The sequence below is a fragment of the Chlamydotis macqueenii genome, chromosome 1, assembly GCF_036417535.1.
Source record: "Chlamydotis macqueenii isolate bChlMac1 chromosome 1, bChlMac1.mat, whole genome shotgun sequence".
Lineage (NCBI taxonomy): Eukaryota > Metazoa > Chordata > Aves > Otidiformes > Otididae > Chlamydotis > Chlamydotis macqueenii.
The window spans coordinates 194,328,684-194,353,317 of NC_141556.1; the positions used below are offsets into that span (position 1 = coordinate 194,328,684).

The 24,634-nt window shown below is 39.8% G+C and overlaps 1 protein-coding gene across 1 annotated transcript in view; it reads left to right on the forward strand.

Moving 5' to 3' along the window:
* ATP8A2 (ATPase phospholipid transporting 8A2) overlaps positions 1–24,634 on the forward strand; it is a 302,400-nt gene that overhangs the window by 64,497 nt on the left and 213,269 nt on the right. Inside the window, exon 24 of the mRNA XM_086739502.1 lies at positions 793–857. Within this exon, the coding sequence (XP_086595628.1) occupies positions 793–857 (65 nt within the window). The remainder of the gene's footprint in view (positions 1–792; positions 858–24,634) is intronic.

Below are 24,634 nucleotides of genomic sequence, written 5' to 3' on the forward strand. Positions count from 1 at the left end.
GTGGCAGAGGAACGGACACTGCAGTGACATTGAGTGGTACTGTAGTCACTGGCTTCTGCTATTACAAAAATAAGAAGCTTTTTTTTGTCTTCAGAATTTTTGCTTTGAATTTTGATGTCCTGGCAAATGGACAGAACTGCCTTCACAGTGTTGCTCCAGACTATGGCAACTTGTTCTTGTTCTTTCATGCCCCAGTCCTACAATAAGAATAATCTAGTACAATTACTTGGTGTCTATAGGGGCTGATAGGGGCTCTGTGTGTGTGCTTGATCTGTGGTTTTTGATGAAGCTCAGGACCTTCCATACTAAGCTCTCAGGAGTTAAAAAATGCTCATGTAACCCAAGTGTGGGCTAAGGGGACTGGATAGCACCAACTGATTCAATGTGTGTGCTTCCAGTCGTGTGGACTGTGCATTCACATCTGTTCCTGTAATGTACTGAAGGCAATTCTGCCTTCATGTAGATAAAAGTTTAGATATAGAAATACTTAATTTTGCTGTAGGGATATAGCCTATATTTACTGCATCTAGTCAATGCAGTGTTTTCTTTGGTTAAAACAGCTCAAGTGATGTACTTGAAAATGTAGATAGAATGTGGTCTCCGTTGCCACAAGTAAAATTGAGTTGGAGTGTGTCCTATACACCTGTGCTTCCAGTAGCCTACCTGGTAGGAGTAACTGCTCAAAAAGTTAACTGTAATCTCAGCTATAGATGCTCCTTTTAAGGTTTAGCTAAACCTTAAATATGCTTCCAAAAAGTTAAGTCCTTGTGTGGTTTTTTTTATCTCTTACAGGGTACTCTTGTAGACTCATTTCACAGAGTATGTCTCTCATCCTGGTCAATGAGGATTCGCTAGATGTAAGTAAGCAAATTTTGGTGTAATTCTTGACCGAAGGAGGTGTTGCTAACAAAAGGGAAAGTTGTTGAGCTTTCTCACTTTCTCTTGTTTGCCTTTAGGTGTAGCAATATAAACAATGAATAAAACCAGGGGAGGGTTGTGCAAAATGTGCTCCTGAGATCTCCAGTCACAAGCTGTACAAATCCAAGTAGAGTCTCAGAAGAAGGAATTAATTAGGCTTGATCCTGCTGCAAACTGGTGAAATCTGCAGTATGTCATCAAGAATATAGTTAAGCTTTAAGGTATAGATACAGGAGTAACACATTTGAAGAAAGGGAAAAAAAAAAACAAGCTAAAAGACTCACTTCAACATAATAACTTATTACTAACATTGCATGGAACAGCTGTAACCAAACCTATGCCTGAACTGCATTGTGAGCTTGCCTATGTACAGCTTTTGAGACCTGAAAATTGAATTAAAAATTACCTGCAAGTGGCTGTCATAGTCCTCAGGTATGTGCAAAAATGAACTAGAAAAATTGTAGACTTGTACATGAATCTTCCCAGAAGATCTCTTTTCCAGTTTGCCTGTTTCAGCATCAATAGCAGCACTTGATATCACTTGAATATTGGATTGCTATTAAAGATATTTGTAGGACAGATGAAAAGATCAGTAATAGACAGCATCTGATACTTGTCTTTAGAGTTGGTAATTCATCCTGCTTGACTGGATGGGAGATGCAAAGCCTGAATCTTTGAGTATTAAGGGAGTTACTGAATATCTGGAAGTCTGGTGGAAGAAGGGAATACTATTGTAGTGAACTAATCAACTGATAAGCGTTATTGTTCCAGTTGTGTTTATGATTTAGTTAACAGCAGCCTTGACAGTCATTTCAACTCAAACTCAAGTTCTTTATATGTGGTTGTGGCACCTCAGGGCCTGGTATTCTAACTCAGGAGATCCCAGTGAATCCAAGAGGAGAAGATCTGCCTCCAGAGGCTGGATTGGTAGTTTCTGTGCAGCATAATGCACTCTGCTGTCTCATTGCTGAGTTCTAGCAATGAAGGCAATGTTAGTTCTCTTGCAGAATTTGTTTTCTGTGTTTCTGCAGAGTTAGATTTGTTCAGATAGTTCTAGTGGGATAAAAAGGCTTCCTTTTTTATTTTTTTCAAACTGTTAACTGCATTAAGTGTGTGTAGTTGGAAGTATACAAATTATTTCAAGCAAAAATCTAAATGCTGGTCCTGTCTACAAAACTGATACACTCACTGAAATGTGTATCATGTAGGTGTGCAAAGGAATACACTTACACATATTACTGTAGAATTTTTAGACTCCAAAAAGGCTTCTGCTTTTCATTTTGAAAACTTGTTATATTTTTTAGGAAAGTAAGGTTTTAGCTAACCGTCTATGCACATGACATTCCTGAAGTCCTATTAGATCCTTCTATTTTTTAGTCAAGTCTCTTGATTCTTCTCTTGAAATATGAGAAAATGCAGCCCTATGACAGCTGGTTTTGATTCAGTAGATCTGATGTGATGTTTTAAAAGTACTGCTCTAATAAGAAGTCATTGTGAGGTGATATCTCTTCAGCTTGATCTGCTTGCAGTTGATGAGCTGGGTATGCAGGTTTTGGAGAAGGCATACTGACAATCTCCCTACCCCTACCTTTTGAGTTACTTTCACAGGGTCAGCTGCCTATTTGACAGCTTCAGTTGACAATTCCTGCCTCAGTGTATACACTAAATGCCTAACTGTAACAAATTGAAACCAGTTCTTATTCTTACCTTAGCACAGATCTATAGAAGCAAAAATGTCTACGAGAGAGAAAAAGCTGTAGAAAGAGGTAGGAGCTAGAGTACAGAAAATGCTGAAAGGTAGGAACTACTGTACTCCAAGGAAATATAGAGGGAATCTCTTAATTTAAAATACCTGAAGTCTTGTTTCAATTCCTACCTGTATTTACCATATACACTTTGAAGTTTTTATATATTCACCTTTTTCCCAAACTTTAGTAAAGAGATACGAAGGAAAGGTAATGTAATGTGGGAACTGAACTGGGAGAAAATGTCATTGCTCAGAGCATCTCTTCTCGCTTTCCCATGTGCCAGCTTAGCAAATACTGTAGAGTGCCAAAACTTCACTTGGAGTGATAGACAGGACCCCTGTGGAAACAAATTCATGAAAACAAGTTAGCCTCTTCTAAGTACTCCTTTCCCATCAAATAAAGGGTATAAAGGGAAAAGGCGACACATCTACCCACCTACTTGCTGAATCTTGAATCCATTGCTCAGTTTGAGATTTCAGTCTTCTGAGGCAGTGTGGGCAGGACAGTAATGAACAGCCATCTCTGCTCTTCAGGAGATGGAGACTAGGATCAAGTGAGGAATAGTGGGACAAGCTATTACTTTCATAATTAAGCTTTATTGTAAGTAAATGTGGTACTCCTGTTCTGAGGTATTCTGTTAACTACTTCAGAAGCAGAAACTGGAAGTCTGGAAAACTGAATACATAAGTAATATTTTTGCAGTGATACCCAAAAAATAAAAGTCTCTGGGTCTTAATTCCAGAGAGTAACTTCTAGAGAAACTAGACTTGTTAAACAGCTGTACTACATAGGAGAAAATGAGTACAGATTAAAAAAAAAGTAATAAACTGAGAAGCTGAATGGATTGAACTGTCTAGGAAGACTTGAGGTTGTATTAGTCTTCATGATATGGATTAAGTTAAGTTGTAACAGTAGTTTTTATAATTTCTCCCTTTTAATGACAGTGTGTCCTCTTACTATGTTAAATTGTTGGCAGATTTATGTAATCAAGTCTCCACTAGGAACACGGGTCAAAGGTATATTGACAGATAAAGCCCACAGTGGTAGAGGGGGTCATTGGTCACATTTAACACATACATGAAAATACTACTGGAGCATCCTACTGTTTCAGTGCCAGAAAGCACTTTGGTTGGATAGATGGGAGTGTGGAGCCTATCTTAAGCCACTTGAAGATTCTCTTTGTCTTTAAAGAGTTTGTGGGGATGGGAGACTTTCTGACTTTAAGGAATCCTAGGCATTAAGATGGATCTGTTCCTGAAATTAGTTAGTCATACTCAAAGCATGAGGGGTCAAGGATGATACCGTCAGTAATATGAGCCATTTCATATGCATCTTGCCACATGGTTCAGTGTAAGGACACATTAGAATGAGAAGTCTTGATCAAACATGGATTGACAGAATGAAACCCTTCCCTCCCTCTCTTTTTTTTTTGCCTGACCTCTGCCAACATAGGAAAGAAATACACAATCCACTTTCTATCAGGCATACTTGAAAATCCCTAGATAAAAAAGGAAACTCTATCATTATATTTTCCCACCTGCTACCTCCAGTTATGTAGCTGAATGAGGAGTTCTGAGGAATAAAGAGAGCACAGCAGCTGCTCCTCACTTTTTAAATTGGAGTTGTAGTGTTACTGATGGCTCCTGTTGAACTGAATGTCTTATGCCTTGACTTTGGCCTCAACTGTGTGATCAATAGTAACAGTATTCACTCTTACAGATAGCTGACCATACTTCGCAGAACTCAATGCTGAACACTTACCTTGGTGAAATAATGTTATGTGGTGCTTGGTGCACATGATAAGGTAGTGGTGGGTGAATGGAGAGTAGGAAAAACAATTGAGGGGTTCTACCTGTGCATAGCAATTTATCTTCCATATCTTCTAATCTTAGTTGATTCCTTATGGTTTCCCTTTCATGACCAAAAAATGTGAGTTAGTACTATATATAACAGTTATAAAAACCATAAAGGACTGCTGTCTTTCTTTCCGTGCTTTACATTTGTGTAGCTTTATTTCTTTGAAATAACATAATTGGAATTTTTGTGTTTATAAAAAGCTGAGAACATCTCTCTTCTGGTCCTGTAACTTTAGATGAATTGGAGTTGGAGATGACAAGCTTAATCTCAACTGTACATGTCTCTGGCAGATGTTCTAAGGAAAGGGTCATGGCTGCTATTGGAATTATTTGAGTTTGAAAAGTGATAGTTGTTAAACATCCCCTGTGCAAAGTTGATAATTTACTTCAGACACTCCATGTATCAGTATTCTTGGAGCATTTCAGTGTGAAGTGCAGATTTTATACTTGAACTAACCTGTAAAACATAACCACGGTTGATTCATGTAGAGTAATGCAGAGTCCTTAAACCCCTAAGTGGAAAGGTTTTAGCAAAAGCAGCAGGTAAAATAGTATCTAGTCTTCGTTGATTGAAGTTCTAGTTAGGTACTTTCACTTGCAAAAAAATCTTGGTGGAAAATGAGCGTTGTGTGTGCTAACTATTCTCTGCTGCCCCCTCATTCAATAGGTATTCCAATAATTTCATGTGTGAAAGACCTGAATTATAGAATTCAGCCATAAACTAAAACAATGTCAGAATTTTTTTCAGTAAACATAAAAACTAATGGAAGTTTTCAAAATGTTTTTTAAAAAAATAAAATAGAGAAATGGAGAACTGTGGCATGTCAGATGAGCAAAAAATCCTCATTGATACATAGTTGTTGGTCTTTTACATGAAGAAAATGGATGATTACACAGTACCTCGTTAAGACATACCTAATATTGAAGATAGCTGTGATGCTTTAGCTAAGATAGTGTGTTTTTTCAAAAACGGACACAAATTTGTGGAGCTTCGGAACTGCTACATCAAAAATGCTTTTCATTACATTAGTCTTGTTACAAAACAAAAGTAATCTGTTTTTTTTTTCTTTCAAGTACCCTTATCACTATTTTTAATGTAGAACTGATTTTTTTACAAGACTTGTATGTGTCTTGTTAAAAATTGCTGCTGGTTCTTTTAATTCTAAGGTAAATGTCTTCAGCTACTTACTGTCACTTTTTCAATGTTGGATCTGCATAACAGTATTATTTTGCATGTTGCACCTGTAACAGAAATTGACTTCTGTTCAACTTAGCCTAAAATCTGTCAATAGAAGATTTTCACACCTGAAGTTCAGTAGCATTATATTTAATATATTCTACCTCTGAAATGCATTAATGCTAAAAATGAATTTCTACAAGATCCAAGTTGAGCTTAGAGCTTTTAAATATTGATACACTTCCACCTTCATGCTGTTCCTGTGTGACTATTTTCCCCCTCTTCTGCTCCTTGGCATGCAGCAGCAGGTGAGATGTGATCGAACAACTGTCTTGGCTTGTTTTTGAGAGCTAATTTTTTTTTTTAAATCATGCCCTTGAGGGGGAAAAAAATAAATAATTCCTGTTCTCTTCAGGAAACTACTGGGAATAGAAAAGACTAATCCCTAGCTTGATTCAGCTGAATTCTAGAAACTTAGCATAATAATCTGCAAATGTTTATCCCTTATAGACTTAACTGCATGCATACGTATGCTCACTGGGTTTTTCTTTCCTTTTTCTAATAAAGCTTTTTAAAGGGAAAATACTTTGAGCATGAGGTTTACTTTGAGTATCATTCTTGGATTCAGTTTCTGTTTAATTAAATTAGAAACACCATAAAGTCTTATTGTGCAACTCTTAACCTGGACAAATTTGTTTCATTAGCATCTTATAGAAGTTGGGTTGTGAGAGCAGTGAGAGGGAAAGCTGAAGAAGGGAAATCAGATGGCTCAGAGACCTTAGAAAGCCTGAGATGAGAGTAGTGGATATTACAGATGAGAAATATTGGGTGTGTTCCTCTCCTTCAGTGGTATGGAAAGGAGAGCTGGGAAATGTATCAATTGGTTCTCACATTGGCTAGTGAACAGTAGGGCAAAAGCTGGAGGGACCTAGTTCTGAACCTGTGGATGGTACTTTGCTGTAAAGTAATTATATCGATAGAAATGGAACGACGTGGTGAATGTGTCCTGCAGAACTCGTGTGCCCTGACTGACAGGCCTCATCCTGTGTCGCGCGTAGATTTGTAAGTAACAATGAACTGATATTCCAGTAAGACACTCAATGCCAATTTCTGTTAATGATAATCTGACTAGAAGTGTAACTGTAGAAGCAGAAGCTGGCCTCCCTCACTTGTCTGCTTGCTCAGCTGTTTCTTTTGCATGCCTCACTGTTTGGATGACTTATTGAACATGAACACAGATAAACCTGATTATGCTACCATTATATTGTGTGGTATTCTTAAAAACAACAAACAAAACTTCACAATGTAATTTGTTGGCAGTCAGTGTCTTGACTTCCCAAACTGTGACTTAGTATCTGCAGAGAAGCTTTACACGCAGTTAAGTTTTATATCCTAGTGGTGAAGACTGAAGACCCGGAAAACTTAGTTATTTTGTTGTTTTCTTATTTTTGCTATTCTATAGGGTGGCATTGCTATGAAGATTCTATAACCTATAAGCAAAATCTCTTAAGCAAGAGAATATTATTGGATTTATCTGATTACTTTCATGACCTTTGTTCTTACAGCCATACTTTTGAGCAGAGTTGAAAAAAATGTATTAAGGAGGTCTTGAACAGACACCATTATTCATTTTATTTAGATACTGGTAGACCTATAGATCTAGGATTATCTGGGAACTGAGCGTCTAAACTGCTCTAGATCTCTTAAAAAGCAGAGCTCTGATCTGGTCACTGGATTTACCCATATGCTAGAAATAAGCAGATCTTGCTGAGTTGCTACCTAAAACTTTTTCTAATAACTGTTGGGATAACTCAGACTGTCTGTGGAAAGGAGGAAGACCTGAGTAGTAGGCCATTAAAAATAAATTGTCTATCAGTGTGTCTGTCTTCAAACAAAGAATATGGTTCCAATACTGTCTTCTGTACTATACTTGTGACAGATTGTCTAGCATTGTAGTTTTCATAGGAAAGGTATTAGCTTCAGTACAGGAATTTCTTTAGTGTGTACATTATGTGAGTTGTTTTCAAATTCTTGGGCACAACTACGGGAGATGGTGCTTGTGAAGCTTTGAGAAACTTTGAAGATGTTACTTCTTGGATCCTGATGCTCCTGCTGTTGGAAGAAAGAACACCTGTACTTTGTCAGTGATACCATGCTGATTACTTCCAAAAAATGGACGTGAACTCATTGTCAGCTTTTCAGACTAAAACCCAAGTTACTACTGGGAGCTCCAAAGCATTGGTATTGTGTACTTCAGTCCTACTGAAAGGTAGTAAGATGTGCAGATAACTGCTGGGAAGATGACAAGAAGCCCTGTATGCTTAATGCCTTGTAGATGCTTTGGAGATAACATCTTGTGTGTTGCACAAGAGAGGAAATGGGGATTTTTTTTTTTTCTCCCCTGCTATCATCTGCCCAAATGCTTTCAGACCAAGTTAGTTTTCTGGAAAACTGATCAATGTGGACAAGCTCAGTTTTAGCCAACTATCAGCTCTCCTTCAGAGAGGCATCTGGGATGGTCCTCTGGTGTTTTGTGACTGGTAAGTTACTTCAATTACCAGTCATGCTGGAATTGTAATCAACTCTTCTGTGTAGTACTGGGAATTTGCAAAGGAAGCTAATTAGGAAAACTAGGGGAAAGAATATATTTCTGTATTATACTAAATTATTGCTTAAATTTCTGTTTTTCTTAATCTAGAAACAGATACCAAGCTAATAAGTAGTTACACAAGGAATAATGTCTACTAATCAGATAAATCTTCAAAAATATTAGGCAGAAGATATTTAGTGTTTTTTTCTTGTTTGTTTTTGAGAAACAAATAGAATCTTTCATATCTCCAAGTATTTGATAATCTACATAAAATTAGTTGTATGTTGTGGAAAATATACATCTCTTCATGTGAAAAGCTGCTTTGATTTGGGCCTACTGCATAGAATTACAAATGAAAGAATATAGGTGTTATGTGGACCTCTAGGTTTAAGTACACACAGGACTGTGTAACTTAAGTATTAGATTACCATTTTTTCAGGAAGTAATACTAATAGGTTTGAGCTGTGAGTGGTGAATGAGTTGGGCTGATATTTTTCTCTCATCCTGCTTCCTGTTTTCAACATTCATTAGTGACTGTTTTCCCTTATCTGTGGTGCTGTTTTTTCTGTTAGTGTTTTCTGGCACTCTGATAGTTGGTTTGGATGAAGTGGGGCTCTTGGACCTGAAGGAATGCAAGGACCTCTAGGAGTCTGAAGGCAACTTCTAAATAGCTGCTCTTTCCATGGCTGGAAATTGGCAGGACTGGGGAGGGCTATTAAAAAACAAAACAAAAACAAAAACATTCTGTTTTCTAAGTGATTTTCCTTTCATTTGTTAAGTTTTTTTGTTTGTTTTTTTTTTTGAGTGATCACGTTTGACAAGACCCAGAAAATATTTTGGAGCTTTAGGCTGCAGGTATTTTAGCAGCTGGGGACTCATCCTGCTAATGCCTTGTCCGTGCTATAGGACAAAATAGTTGATATTACATAAAAATGGAAAGGAAGAGTGTGTATTCCCTGAATTCCATCTTGAAATTTGCTGTCTTGTTTGTGAGATTTCTCATATGTTAGAGGAAAATCACTGGGAACATACACTATTTCTCTTAAAACTGCTAATGATCTTCACATATGTGAAGGCTTATCTTTCAGTAGATGATCCCTGAGTGTCATCCAGATCTGTTTTCTGTTGTGTAAGTAATAATATGATGGTGAAGCAAGTATCTGTTTGCTTTGAAGATGGGATTCTCTGCAGCATGCAGTTATACTTCTTTCTAATGAGCACAAGAGACCATGGAAATATAAGACTGCATAATGAAGTGAAAGCAGGATTTTTGTTAAATGAGAAGCTATCTATGAAATGCTGTTTTGGGTTATGTTAAAGCATGATGGTGTAGTTCTTTTAGGGGAGTAAGACTAAGTGGGTGTCTGATCTCTAGGTAATTGACATAGGGATACCAGTCCTCTTGATTGACATGGCTGCTATTACACATCTGTAGAAACAATTCAGATTTGTCTTTTCCATTGAAGGGTAAAAACAATATACTTCTTTCTTTTCTCAAGATACTTATTTTTAGATCTGATTCTCTGCTTTCATTGAAGGGGAAGGAGAGTCCTTGTTCATGCAAGTTTTTGTAGGGTTTTTAAGCATTAAACAGTCTTTGGTGCGGAGCCAGCCTAAAGCAATAAGATTTATTGACCTGCACTGTTAACTTAATGAAGATACTGGAGAACTACTGCATCAGGGTAAGAATTAGTGTATGTCTCGATCACATCTTCAGAAAATTTAGATAGATACAGGTATCTGTGGTCTTATTTTTGTGGTTTCCCTAATACTGACGACTATGTGGTTAAGGAAATAAACTTCTTTTAGGAATTAGAGGATCATTCTTGTAGCTGAAGCTCAATTACTGCAAGCCTGGTCATCAGTCACATAATGGAATAAATTTCCTTCATATGAGAATTACGGAAAAAGATGTTTTACGTTTGGTTGAAGCTAGAAAAAGACCCACTGAATTTTTCTGGGATGATTAACCTGTCAAAATAGAATTCAGTGTTTCTTCAGCTGTATGCAGTTAATACTTGCCTATGTATGTGTTCCTTCTGCTTTTTAAGCTTCTGCATAGAGTAAAACCAATCAGAGAAATCTTCTAGGAACTTCTAGGGTTTTTACGTGCCTCTGCCACAATGTATGCTTACTTTTTGCTTATTTTTTGTATAATTATTAGTCTGTCTTTAGAGTGGCTTATATCCTCAAAGTATGGTGACCCACAGACAACCTGTGCTGCACAGTTTCTCATGCCAGTTTGTTACTGCATCCTAATAGTTGAGAACAAAATTGTCAATTATAAATGCAGTCCTAATAGCCCTTACTCATTATGGGCAACAACTCTTCAGGACTTGAGAGAAACTGGATCGCATCCTCCTGCTATTTACTGCAGGATAATACAGTTGAAATGATGGGAAATTCTTCAGACATAGCCCTAAAATATTTACTTTTTTTAAATTGCTCAAACCTTGCCCTCACTTAACAGAACAGTGCTGGTACTAGACACTGGTGTGAATTTTGTTCAAATGTGCCTGTGTTTTTTAATCCTTTGGTTCTCCTTTCTAGTTGGGTGAAGAGAATTGTTCAGTAAATGTGGTTTTACTTTTTCTTTCTTACCTGAGAAGTCTTTATCAGGGAAACTGCCTTTCTTGTGATACAGTGCTTCATAACAAGCACCTTTGCCAATTTATCTCACCTTAAATTTAAGTTTTCAAGTTATAGCTTTCATCTAATTAATTGATTTATTTCTTTTAATTAGAGCTGATTATGCTGTAATTTTAGTGTTTAATGTGCTGTTCCATATACAACTATTGCTGAGCTAGAATGAAGAGAGTACTAACACTTCTTTGAAAGTGTTAGCTTTATGGAAAAATACTTGGCCATCCAGTATGGCAATTCATGTAACAAAGCCTTTGAAAATACTGAAAATCAAAGGTGAAAGCCTGGTTTTCTAGTCCATTATGTAATGTTTGTTTGGTGCCTGTGCCTTTCAGTCCTTTGGTTCTCCTTGCTAGTTGGGTAAAGAGAGTTGTTCAATAAAGGTGGCTTTTTATACTTACCTGAAACACTACAAATAAGTAACTTCATTCTGGAAGGGTGACCTGGACATAAGTTCAGTCTATCTGCATGTCCCTCTGTTTTAATGTATGGCTATAGGGTATTGACATCCCTTAGGTAGATCCTTGGGAGCAAATCTCATCTCTGAGGCAAGACCTGTTCAGCTGTGGAGCATTCTACTCTGGAGCCTTTGCTGGCTCATGTAACAGTGAATGTAGGGTGGAAATTAATGTTCATACAGACCTTCTTGATTTAAGCCTTGCTTCCTCTTTAAGCCAGTATGTACAGCCTGTGTTCAGTATTTGACTGATCTGGTATGACACTCAAAGAGGAAGTGACTTCTGAGACAATCATAGGTTAGGGTTGGAAGGGACCTTCAAAGGTCATCCAGTCCAACCCCCCTGCGAGGAGCAGGGATGTGTCCAACCAGATCAGGTTGTTCAGAGCCCCCTCCAGCCTGGCCTTGAATGTTTCCAGGGATGGGGCTCTCTGGACAACGGAAGGTTGAGGTGGTTTTCAGCCCAGGATCACAGCGGTAGTAGATTGACAGTATCCACATTGCACCAAACGACTGAGAAATGATGGTGAGTACTTAGTGGAAAGCTTGACATATAATCTTTGTCCATTCTCTGTGTCCAGCAAAATGGACACATCCCAAGGAAGATTTCCTCTTTTAAAAGATGGAGGAATTTGGTGTCTGTTATTAATTCAAGTTCTTGTAGCTAAAGTATAGAATTCACTTGAAGAATAAGATACAGCTATTTATACAAAGATGAAGTGTCAAATTCTACTGGGGACCGTTTATGTGGCTAATGGTGACCGAAGTTGTCTGCCTTCAAGAATTCTGTGTTCATGGTGGGGGGAAAAAGGTCTGCAGAACATGTGCTTTTGGATGTGGAGTTTGGTAGTCTGTAGAAGTCTGGGAAGATGTGGATGAATACACCCAATTAGTGATTAAGGGTCTTTAAGATCTAGGTTGATATGGTAATACTTATTATGTCTTCATTATAGAATTAATATTGCCCAACTAATCTGTAAATACGTAAGGAAAGAGGGTATGAGTTCAAAAATTAACTAGCTGATTTCTTTGAAAACTTCTTCTTTCTTTTCAAGTTATTAATACTTAATTGTTCTGTCTATATTAGATTTAATATTATCAAGTTCTCAAGGGATTTATATTTCTATCCGGAGCTTGACAGATGAACTCTGCAGTTCAGGAGACAGAGTTAATAGGTTTAGTAAATATTAATAAAATCTATTGTGCAACTAAATCTTGAGGGAAATTACTCTGGCGGTTTAATTTTAAGAAAGAAACATGATCTTGATGATTTTCTGGAGCTTTCTTATTAAAATTATTTTTAGTAATTGAGGTGGGTATCATATTTAATAGATAAACTTTAGTAAAAACTTCAGATATACACATGGGGTAAACTGATAGGGAACTAAGTGGTGTGTTTTTAAAACTCTGGAAAAAAGATCTTTGAAAGTTAGTGTTCACCTTAGGGAATTTGGTGTTTATTTGACTAGAAAAGAGAAGTTTGCCTGGGCCTTTCATACATAGCACCTTTATACTCTTGGCCTGAAAAAAAGTGAAAACATGGGAAGCCATCAAGATGAGAGCAAATCAGATGTTGTGTCCTGCTTCTCAGCTGAGTGGGTACCAGTGTCTCTGCTGGGCAACAGTTACGCAGTGTCAGATTATTTTTTTTCCAGTTCTTTCTATAATTAGATAAAAGTAGTCAGATGATGAGCAGTGCAGCAGCAGAGCTACTCTTGGTTCCTGAGCTACCTGCAGATGTCAGTGAAGTGTCAGTTTGCACCAACTGTATTTGGGACTGGAATGTTCAAGTTGTTAAGGCTGAGATCAGCAAGGTTAAAACCTTGCTGGTTTTGGATGCTGAGATGCTTCAGAGCTTATCTGAAATGCCCTTGTAAATCACCAGTTCATAGTGCATTGTAGAGTAGGTAAAGCCAAACAGGAACAGCATCTGTGTAAAGGCTGCATTGTGACCTGTATATACTTTATGCAATGTAGCCATGCCTAGCAATGGCAGTTACCAACAAGTGTATCAATTTTAATATCTTTTTTTGTTGCTTTTGAATCTACAAGTAGTAAAAAAAGTCGGCAATAGAAGGGGATAGAATAGGTTACTTTTGGGAGTCTTGCATAGTATAGAGTATCTAAAAGATACTGTGGTTCATTACCTACTGTTAACAGTTTTATTGGAATTCTTATTGTAGGTGGACACAGTATTTTTGAGAAGTCTAGTAAGGACAGTGGAGAAATAGTGTGCTGGCTTTAGAGTGAGGAAAGGCAGCAGATAGTTGTTTAGTTCATTTGATGGGTGTGTTTGGGATGGAAATATGTGAAGCAAAGCAATGGAAGTGATTTAGGTACTTGAGGTTGCAAATAAAATACTTTGTGACACATTATTTGACTCACGGTTTGTCCAGCACCCAGGACATGGATCTTCAATAAGGAAATCTGCAAGTCAGAGGGATTACTCTGGGAAATAAAAAACATGTTTGCCAAGAATGAGTCATTCCTATTTGTCAATATACTAGGAGAGTGCTGTGCTCAAAGAAATAAAAAGTTGTTACTGTAGCAGTTGGTGGTCACCTACAGGAAATTCTCAAACTAAATATTATTTGAAATGCATCTTCAAGTGAATGGTAGGTGTGTAGGACCTAGCATGCACCTAGCACATCTCTTACACTTAAGAGATGGAGCACTCCTGCTCATAGAGCCTTAATCTCTTCACTGGGAGCTTGGATCGCTGGACAGGCGGGTAACTAAATGTGATGTATTGCCTACTGAGTGAACATGAAGTCATGGAGGGGCCTCTATTTTTCAATCATAGCAGCATCTACCAAAAAAGATCTGGTTCATTTTGGGTATTTTTGGCTATTAACATACATGCTGTCATCAGTATTCTAGCATTAGGGGTTTTTTTTTAAATAGAGGGAAGCTGGTTACATGTGTGCTTGACAGAAGCCTGGTGTTAATATGGCCTGAAGTAGACTGCCTTTTTAAGGACTAAATAGGCTAAGTAACATGGACTAAAATAGGGGAAAAATAATCTTTTTTTGTTTTCCAATAAGACACGGAATAGAAATACGTTGTGCTGGAAAAACTGACAGTGTGGTTTTAAGACTGTGTCTACTGCCTTATAAATGCAGTTTCAATAGTCCTGAGTTTGAGTTCACACATAAAAATGGCTGGTTACAATATTATTTTCCGTTAAGCGTTTTTGGAACACACAATGCTTTATGAGCAAAGGTTAACTAGGGCCTGAAGGAAGCTCACAGCAGGGAAGTAGAGATGTATTTGTAGGAGTGAGGGCCACTGGCCAACCTCAGAATTCTTACTGCCACATTATTTAAAGGTAGACTGTTACTCAGCTCTGCCAGTGTCTTCCAAAATATGGTGTTCTACCCTAACTAATTACAATGTTTAAAGTCATTGTGGCTAAATCCCTAATTCCCACATGACAGGATTTCAGTTCACGAAGTTGGAAAAGTAGCCTGTATGATAGAAGAAGGAATATTTTGCTGAGTTATTAATACTGTTACCTTAACTGTGTGTTACTCTATACTGGAATTAGAACTCTGAAAATCTTTGCCTTTTAAAACTGTGCATTTGTATAGAATTTTGTTTAGAAGACAATCATCTTGTCAGAGAGTAGTATAAGCTTTGGGAGCCATGCAGTAGCTGGAGCCTTGGGAGGCTGGGATAAATGAAGACTCAGCATCCCTGGGAGTTACTGGGGTCTTGCATACAATCCAAAGAACTGCTGTGATAGACTTTACTATTTTGGGTATTTCTAATTCTTGCTAGGTAAAGCATGTATGGACTTCAGCTGGGAGAAAGCCTTTTGTTTTTCTGTTTTGTGGGGTTTTTTTGTTTGGGTTTTTTTTTTTGTATCTAAAGTATTAATTGCTGAAACTGGTTGTTACATGATGTTAAGATTACGTAATTTTAACACTTTCCATGAGTAATTATCTGTTTGGGAGCTCTCCATAGATTCTCATCAGTACTGGAACTTCAAGATTATTAAAATACTTGTGTGACATGGTTTAAAACTTAAAATTAGGGTCTGTCATCAAGACAGCTCTTAGAAAATAGTCCTCAGGTGAACTGTTCAGTCACTGAAACAATCAAATGTCTCTCAGCTCCATCCCCCTCAAACACTACCTGGGATTGCGTAGCTGTGAAAACATGAAGACACTAAATTGTTGGCTGAACACATGTAATCTTTCAAATTTGCAGTTTGTCTGAAATATCAGTGCTGACTCTGTACCATGGCTGGTGAAGAAACTGCCTAACTATTGCAGGATATGATGACAAAGGCAAATCTTATTTTGATGTCCTCCTAATGTCATTTTGTGTAGTATTAAATAGGACTGTGTTTAGTAAAGGCCGTTTTTCTATTCCTGTGCAACTTGGAGGTACTTGGAATGCTGAAGACTTTAATATATTAATTTTAAAACAGTCTTAGTTGACAGAACAACTAGGGTGCTGCCTAGGGAACAGCTGAGTGGAGGCACTCACTTCCTTTGATCTGCAAGGAGGCCTGTGCCCAAGTTGTCCTTGTTCCTGTTTGTATCCTTTGCCACACCTACGTAAGGATGTTGCAAGGCTGGGCCATCCGCAGGCAGTGCCTCTCGGAGGCTGCTCTGAGGAGACCAGTGCTTGTTCACACACATCACCCTTCCCCAAGGGTACAGCCTGGGCCAAGTAGGTAATGCTGTTTGAACGAGTCAAGTAACAGGAAACTGGCTACTGACAGATAATCAGGAAAATTTTGGTGTCCTGTGTCATCATCTCTTATGGACTCCAATGTTTTTATGATTGTTATTTTAAAACCCTCTAGGCAAGGCTTCAGGCTTTTTAGGAACCTCTAGTGGTGTACTTCTATCATTAAACCTACTTCTTCCGACCCGTTCTAACTCTTTTTACATGCTCTGCTGCTGTCAGTGTTTTGGATAGCTTTCCTGTCGCTTTCCTTGAATTATTGAATGAGACTGATTTGATCCTGTAGGTCTAGCAAGTGTTCAGATAGTAACTATCTCTGCTGATGTAGCAGGAGTGTTTCCTAGCATCTTGCTTGCTTAACCCAATAGTATTTCTCTTCTTTGCTAGTGTATGTCTCTACTTTAGCACTGTAGTTGATGAGTTTCAAAAACTGTAATCCAAGGTAAACATTTTTAGTCTTGTGTCGTGTTACTGTCCTTTTCCTTGAAAGCTAAGCTATGGAGCTCTTACTCTTAGTTTTGAGGCATGAGGAAAAATCCAGTTTCCTACATCTTTGTTGTTCCTATTTTCCCATCTCTACTTCTTTCTCTAGTAGCCCTCTGTCTCTGTTTTCCGAGTGCAGTAGTGTCCACGCTCTTGTTTTTTAGGACATTCTTAGTGTTTTCTTTGCTCAAGGTGTTATTCAGCCTTCACCTGCCCTTGTAGCAGCTCTTACACAATTTAGGCACTTCTTTAAACACAAGCATTGTCAGACTTGGGGGCCATCTTTCCAGTTGCTTGCTGAAGGGGCTAGCTCAGGCTGGAGAATGCTGCCTTGCTGTCTCCTTACTGGTCTGTGTTTTATTAGAAGCTGAGAGAGCATAGATGGGATTGAAGCCAGGAGCAAAGTGGCCAGAATAGCCTCTTGCAACCTGCCTACTCCCTTGGGCAGCTGCTGAAGGGCAGGAAGCCCAAACTAATTCTTTAATGAGTCAAACTGATGTTCTGGGACTGTAAATGAGCTCAGGAGTCCTTAGAGTAGTCTCAGGTGGGTGGAAACCGTCAACAAATGTGCATGTTCCCTGTTTCCAAGAGGCTGTTGGGAAAGAGCTACGGTCATGGAAGCACAGCTTTTATCAGATCCTTCTGAAAACACTTTTATGTGACGAGGCTTTATTGCCTAGTCAGCCATGGGTAAAAAGGAAAAATACTTAGTCCGAGAAGCGTGAGTAACCTCTGATGCTTGTCATGCGTTAAATGTAGAAGTAAAATCTCAAAGGGTATTTCAAGAACTGTAAACTCTCTCATGTTTCTGTTCAATACCTGTATTGTGTCTAAATCAAAACCAGAACTTAAAGAAAACAACTTTGGTTAAAAGCAATCTGCTTCTTAAAAGGCAGTTTTATTACAGAGCTTGCCTGTGCTAATCAGCCGCTCTGGAACTTTCTCGGCTTCACTTGAAAAACAGATTTGATAGTACACAAGCACTTGAAAGGAAGACAAATATGACAGGTTGGCTTGTTGCATGTGTGGGACTGTCTTGAGTAACTGTGAGTTTATAGTTTGCTGTTTGGCTTAATGCTCAAAGCAGTTTCCTTTTACTGAAGTACTGGAATAACTCTGGCTATGAACTCTGACAAGGGTATGGCCTCTGTTACTTACACTACCATGCAACTGAGCTATTAACTACACAGATGCTAATAGTGACTTTTTTTTGAAGGAGATTTTAGAGAGGAAACAGAGTAGAAGACAAAAATAATTGAAGCTCCAGCTTTCTCTAGCCTTTTCTTAACTTTATTAGTCTATAGAGAGGAAAACTCTGTCCTTCCAACTTTATTTTGGTGTCTTACAGATGGCCGTTACCTTGTATGAGAAGGTAAAACCAAAACTTTCTTACCCACACTACAGATGTATTATGACTTGACAACAATAAATGAGTTTCTTGTAGTAAACCCAATTTTTGCAATGTACTTGCGTCTGTACTGGCAACTTCCCTGACATATGCTGGGAGTACAGCACAGCACAGAAGAAGCAGTCTAGGAGGTTTTTGGAGTGCATAGAGGATGCCTTCCTAATGCAGTTGGTCAGAGAGCCCACGAGAGGAACTGCCCCGCTAGACCTGCTGTTCGCAAACAGGGAAGGTCTGGTGGGAGATGTGGAGGTTGGGGGCTGCCTTGGACAGAGTGACCATGAAATGATAAATTTCTCAATTCATGGTGGAGCTTGGAGGGGGAATAGTAAAACTGCTACCTTGGACTTCCGGAGGGCGGACTTTGAATTGTTCAAGAGACTAGTAGGGGGAGTCCCCTGGCATTCAGTCTTAGTGAACAAAGGGGTCCAAGAGAGCTGGTTGCTCTTCAAGAAGGGAGTCTTAAGGGCGCAGGAGCAGGCGGTCCCCCTGAGCCGCAAAATGAGCCAGCGGGGAAGAAGACCGGCGTGGATGAATAGGGAGCTATTCTTGAGGCTCCGGGAGAAAAAGAGAATCTACTGCCTGTGGAAGTAGGGACGGGCAACTGAGAATGAATACAAGGAAGTCGTTAGGATGTGTAGAGGTGAAATCAGAAAGGCAAAAGCCCAGCTTGAATTTAACCTGGCCACTGGGGTGAAAAGGAATAAGAAACTCTTTTATAAATACATTAACAGTAAGAGGAGGACAAAGGAGAATATCCGCTCTTTGCTGGATGAGGCTGGGAATGTGAGCACTGAGGATAAGGAAAAGGCGGAGGTTCTGAATGCCTTCTTTACGTCTGTCTTTAAAGGTCAGACCAGTTATCCTCAGGGTACTCCTCTCTCTGACCTGGTAGTCTCGGCTGGGGAGCACGCTAACCCCCCTGTGATTCTGGAAGAAACGGTCAGAGACTTACTACTCCAACTGGACTGCCACAAGTCCATGGGGCCGGATGAGATCCACCCAAGAGTGCTGAGGGAACTGGCGGAGGTGATAGCCGAGCCGCTTTCCATCATCTATCAGTGCTCCTTGTTGACTGGTGAGGTCCCAGAAGACTGGAGGACTGCCAACGTGACTCCCATTTACAAGAAAGGTTGTAAGGAGGATCCGGGGAACTACAGGCCTGTTAGCCTGACCTCGGTTACAGGGAAGGTTATGGAACAGATAGTCTTGAGGGAGATCATGCGGCATGTGCGGGATGGCCGGGGGATCAGGCCTAGCCAGCATGGGTTCATGAAGGGCAGGTCCTGTTTGACCAACCTGATCTCCTTTTATGATCAAGTGACCCATCTGCTGGATGAGGGAAAGGCTGTTGATGTGGTCTACCTAGACTTCAGCAAAGCCTTTGACACTGTCTCCCACGGTATTCTCCTGCAGAAGCTGGCAGCCCATGGCTTGGATGGGTACACTCTTGGCTGGGTAAGCAGCTGGCTGGAGGGCCGGGCTCAGAGTGGTGGTGAATGGAGTTAAATCCAGCTGGCTACCGGTCACAAGTGGTGTTCCCCAGGGGTCGGTGCTGGGGCCTGTCCTCTTCAATATCTTTATTGATGATCTGGATGAGGGCATTGAGTGCACCCTCAGTAAGTTTGCAGATGACACCAAATTGGCTGGGAGTGTGGATCTGCCTGGGGGTAGCGAGGCCCTCCAGAGGGATCTGGACAGGCTGGAGAGCTGGGCTGAAGCCAATGGGATGAGGTTCAACAAGACCAAATGCCGAGTCCTGCACTTCGGCCACAACAACCCTAGGCAGCGCTATAGGCTTGGGGCGGAGTGGCTGGAGGACTGTGTGGAGGAAACGGACCCGGGGGTACTGATTGATGCTCGGCTGAGCATGAGCCGACAGTGTGCCCGGGTGGCCAAGAAGGCCAACGGCATCCTGGCTTGCATCAAAAACAGTGTTACTAGCAGGAACAGGGAGGTAATTGTCCCCCTGTACTCGGCACTGGTGAGGCCGCACCTCGAGTACTGTGTTCAGTTTTGGGCCCCTCACTGCAAGAAAGACATTGAGGCCCTGGAACGCGTTCAGAGGAGGGCTGTGAAGCTGGTGAGGGGTCTGGAGCACAGGCCTTATGAGGAGCGGCTGAGGGAGCTGGGATTGTTCAGTCTGGAGAAGAGGAGGCTCAGGGGAGACCTTATAGCTCTCTATAACTTCCTGAAGGGAGGTTGTAGTGAGCTAGGGGTCGGCCTTTTCTCTCGTGTAGACAGTGATAGAACTAGAGGCAATGGTTTCAAGCTGCGCCAGGGGAGATTCAGGCTGGACATTAGGAAATATTACTTCTCGGGAAGGGTAGTCAGGCACTGGAATGCACTGCCCAGGGAGGTGGTGGAGTCTCCGTCCCTGGCAGTGTTCAAGAAATGTTTGGATGTTGTGTTGAGAGATATGATTTAGCTGAGAAGTATTGGTGATGGTTGGACTGGATGATCTTTTAGGTCTTTTCCAATCTTGATAATAATTCTGTGAAATTCTGTGAAATTCTGGCAAGATACTGCAACATGAGAAAATCATGTTGAGGCAGTCGTGTCTTGTACAAATCAATCTATTCTAATATGTGTTTCCTGTGTATTAGCATTCTTTTGGAGAAAAGATAGGTTCTGTCATGTAGTCTATACTTCATTGTGGCTAGTGTTCAGTCTTCTGTACAACTAATAAACATAAATTCTTTACTTGCTAGCAATGATAAAACTCCTTCAGTGTAGTCTTGGCTATGTTGTGGGCTGCTTTTCTGTCTCCCTTTCAGGAAAAGTTCTAATCTCACTGAATCAAGATGGTTATTTTTCTTATGTATATCAACCCAGGGTATTAAAACAGTGGTAATATACGCATTACTTTTTTTATGTACACACATGTGAAAAAACCTGGATCTCTAGCTGAGATCTGGATCTTCAAAGCACCCTACATGTATATAATGAGAAAATACCACTGTTTTTTATCTGTGAGTAAATTAGAGGCTAACTTGTATATCCACACACTAGTGTCATTTTCTTGTTTGAATTCTCCTTAGCAGTTTGTGAGCATCTGAGTGTACTAAACTTAAAACACAGAAGTACATGCCTAAGACACTGTAACACACAATACTATGTAGATCTTGGATGGGTACACTCTTTTGAGTTGAGATCTGTGTCTAAGAGAGCAGTGATGAGTGGTGTTCCTCAAGGGTTGGTATTGGGACCAGTGCTGTTCAACGTCTTTGCTGACAACATGGACAGTAGGATAGAGTGCAGTGCACCCTTAGCAAGTTTGCTGACAACACCAAGCTGTGTGGTGCCGTTGACATGCTGGAGGGAAGGGATGCCATCCAGAGGGACCTTGACAGGCTGGAGAGTTGTGCAATGAACTCCTCATGAAGTTCAACTAGGCTAAGTGCAAGGTCCTGCATATGGGTTGGGATAATCCTAGGCACAAATACAGACTGAGCAGAGAATGGATTGACAGCAGCCATGCAGAGAAGGATGGGGGAGGTGTTGTTGATTAGAAGCTCAGTATGATCTAGTAATGTGTGCTTGCAGCCCAGAAAGCCAACCGCATTGTGGGCTGTATCAAAAGAAGTGTGGCTAGTAGGTCAAGGGAGGTGATTCTCCCCCTCTACTTTGCTCTCATGAGACTCCACTTGCAGTACTATGTCCAGCTCTGGTATCCCCGATGTAAGAAGGATGTGGACCAGCTGGAGAGGGTCCAGAGGAGGGCCACGAAGAAGATAAGAAGGCTGGAGCACCTTTCCTATGAGGACAGGCTGAGAGATCTTGGGTTGTTCAGCCTGAAGAAGAGAAGGCTCTGGGGAGACCTTACAGCAGCCTTCCAGTACCTAAAGGGGGGCCTGCAAGAAGGACAGGGAGAAACACTGGGGCCTATTGTGATAGGATAAGGGGTAATGGTGCTCACATAGAGGGAGGTAGATTCAGACTAGACATCAGGAAAATGGTTTTTTTTTTTGGTTTGTTTTTTTTTTTTTTTAACCATGAGGGTGGTGGAACACTGGAACAGGTTGCCCAGAGAGGTGGTGGATGCCCCATCCCTGGAAACATTCAAGGCCAGGTTGGACAAGGCTGTGGGCAACCTGATCTGGTTGGAGATATCCCTGCTTCTTGCAGGGGGGTTGGACTAGATGACCTTTGAAGGTTCCAACCCAAACCAGTCTATGATTCTAAAGCAAAGGTTGTGGTACCTTCTTGATCTGAAGGTTTGCCCAGTGTGCTGAAAGGTTGACTTTAAGCTTTGGGAAATTACTTAGTGGAAGCAGTTTCCTTGGAGGCCGAAATAAGAGCTTGTTACTGCTCTGGAAAAGCTGAACTGTTATACAAGAAAGAGAAAAAGCAATTGGCACTTGTTTGACAAAAGGAAATAAAACAAAGCCTGTTCTGTTGAATGAATTTAATAATGCTAAAATATGAAAATATCAATACACTGAGGCATTCTAGCTTGTTAGCAAAACTAACAAACTGCTTCCTCTTGTCAGAGTACAGTTGCTTTTAATAATTACACAGATGTGTAGTGTCCAGAACAAGCATTTCTTTCTTGCCTTTTCTGTAGTATATGATATCAGCTGTCTTATGTGTACTGTAAACTGTTCTGTGGTCAAACATCTAATATGTATTTAAAGCAATAGAGTTTGTCCTTTGTAGAGTGTTTCTGCAGTAAACGAAAATCATCTAATAAGTCTAATGTTCTTAGTGTGAAGAGAGCAGAGTTTTAGCTATACTATTTGAAATCTCTAGTTTTTCCTGGGGTGCACATGTTTTTTGGTAAAGTTAGAAATACTAAAAAATGTCAAATTGAACGTGTGTGGTATTGTCTTTCATAGCACTTGGAGAACATCTGATGATGATGAATTGTCCCTTTGACTATAGTTGTTTCTACAATTGTTCCTTAGGCTGCGAACTTTGCCTTCTGAGAACTCAAAAGAAGGGTTGCAAAAGGCTCATGGCTTTCAAGATGATGCCTTCGGCAGTCATGTTGCACTGGATGGTGACTTAGAATGTTAATTCTTTAGGCTGAAATATTTAGACTTCTATGACTTGATTTTTTTCAGAAATAAATTTAGTATTCTAATGAGGGCTTACATTGAAGATTGATATTTTGAAGATAGCACTTCCATAATCAGTGTTTCTCCTTAATCTAAGGAAAAAGTACTGTTGCAGGGGATTGGAGGTTGTAATTCAAAAGGCTAAAATGCTAGGACCACCAGTTCTGGCAGCGTACACTGCCGTGGTACTTAGTCTGCAAGATGAGAGATGACTGGTTAGTGAAATCTTGAACAAATTGGTTTTACCTCTTCATATGGAAAAAGCCTCTCTTCCCTTTTACTTCTCCTTTCCCCCTTGAATTCCCAGCTCATGGCTTGAAGGGGGACTTGATACATATTCCGTAATAAAGTCACCACTTTTCTTCCCTAAGAACCTTAAGTTTAGCGTGCAGCCATCTGGCATTCTGCCTTAAGTTTGATTTGAACACTTAACTGTGTACTTGTCAGGTAGTCAGCTCTTCGGTGCTATTCTTTACCGTGATAATGACCTCCCTGCAGTGCTTTATAGAGGCTATGTATTTGAGATGATCTATCTCACATTTGATGATGGTTTTCGTGTGATCAAAGCTTGTAAGATATCTGTTTCATTTTTCATTTTAAGCTACGTTGGAACATACTTGGAGATAAATATACTGCTGACAGGACAGAGGTCCCTTCAGGGTACGTTTTCTTCTCTATTTTGAAGTTCCCTGGCTCCTGCATAGTCAGTTTGTAACAGAATTGAAAACATCCTTGAATAATTATCTACAGCTCTTGTTATAGCTCTTGATGGTCCAGTTCATCTAGACTTTCAGCTACTGCTGGAAACATAAAAGTACTTCTATGATCTGTTTATCTAATTTTTGAAGGCAAGATTTGGTCTGTATGTGATAACCTGAGACTTGCAATGCAGATTCAGGACTCCTTGTATATAGATGTTTTAGATTACTTGGCTTACTGTGAAGGAGTTTAAGGTTGACGTTAGATTCAAAGCTATGAAAATCATCTGAGCAAGGCCATTTAATATCTCTGGATCCTCCATATGATGTTTTTCTTGTCATGGCAGGAAACTTTATTCATCAAGAATCATGGTCCTGTTAAATAAGCAAGTACTGCTGTTTAGAATCAGTGACAGTTATTTGATTTATGTGTTTTGGGGATGGATTCTTGTTGTTTTGCCTTTGGTTTTTAGTGATTTTTGCACTTGGTGTAAAACAATATTTGCCTATTATTTTATAGGTTGTGGTTCTTTACGTATCATGGTGAGCTTACTCTCATGAATGGATTTAGATTTAGATGAACAGACGGTGTATTGCTGGGGTTGTTTGGGTGTAAATGTGGTATCTGAGTTATTAAGTATTTTTATAAGAGAAATGCAGATCAGCTTCTGCAGACTCTTGAGATGGCAGGTGAGGACCATAATAAGATATTTTGGAAAAATACTGCTCAAAGTTAAACTGAAGCTTCCAGAGGCTTTGTGAGGAATCCTGTTGGGAATGATTATGAAACCACAGGTTTTCTGTATGGTACCTGTGGAAATGGTGTAGAATAGACTGTTTCTCAGCTCTTGTATATACGTGCTTCTGTTCTCACGAGGCTCTGAGAATATTAAAAAATTTT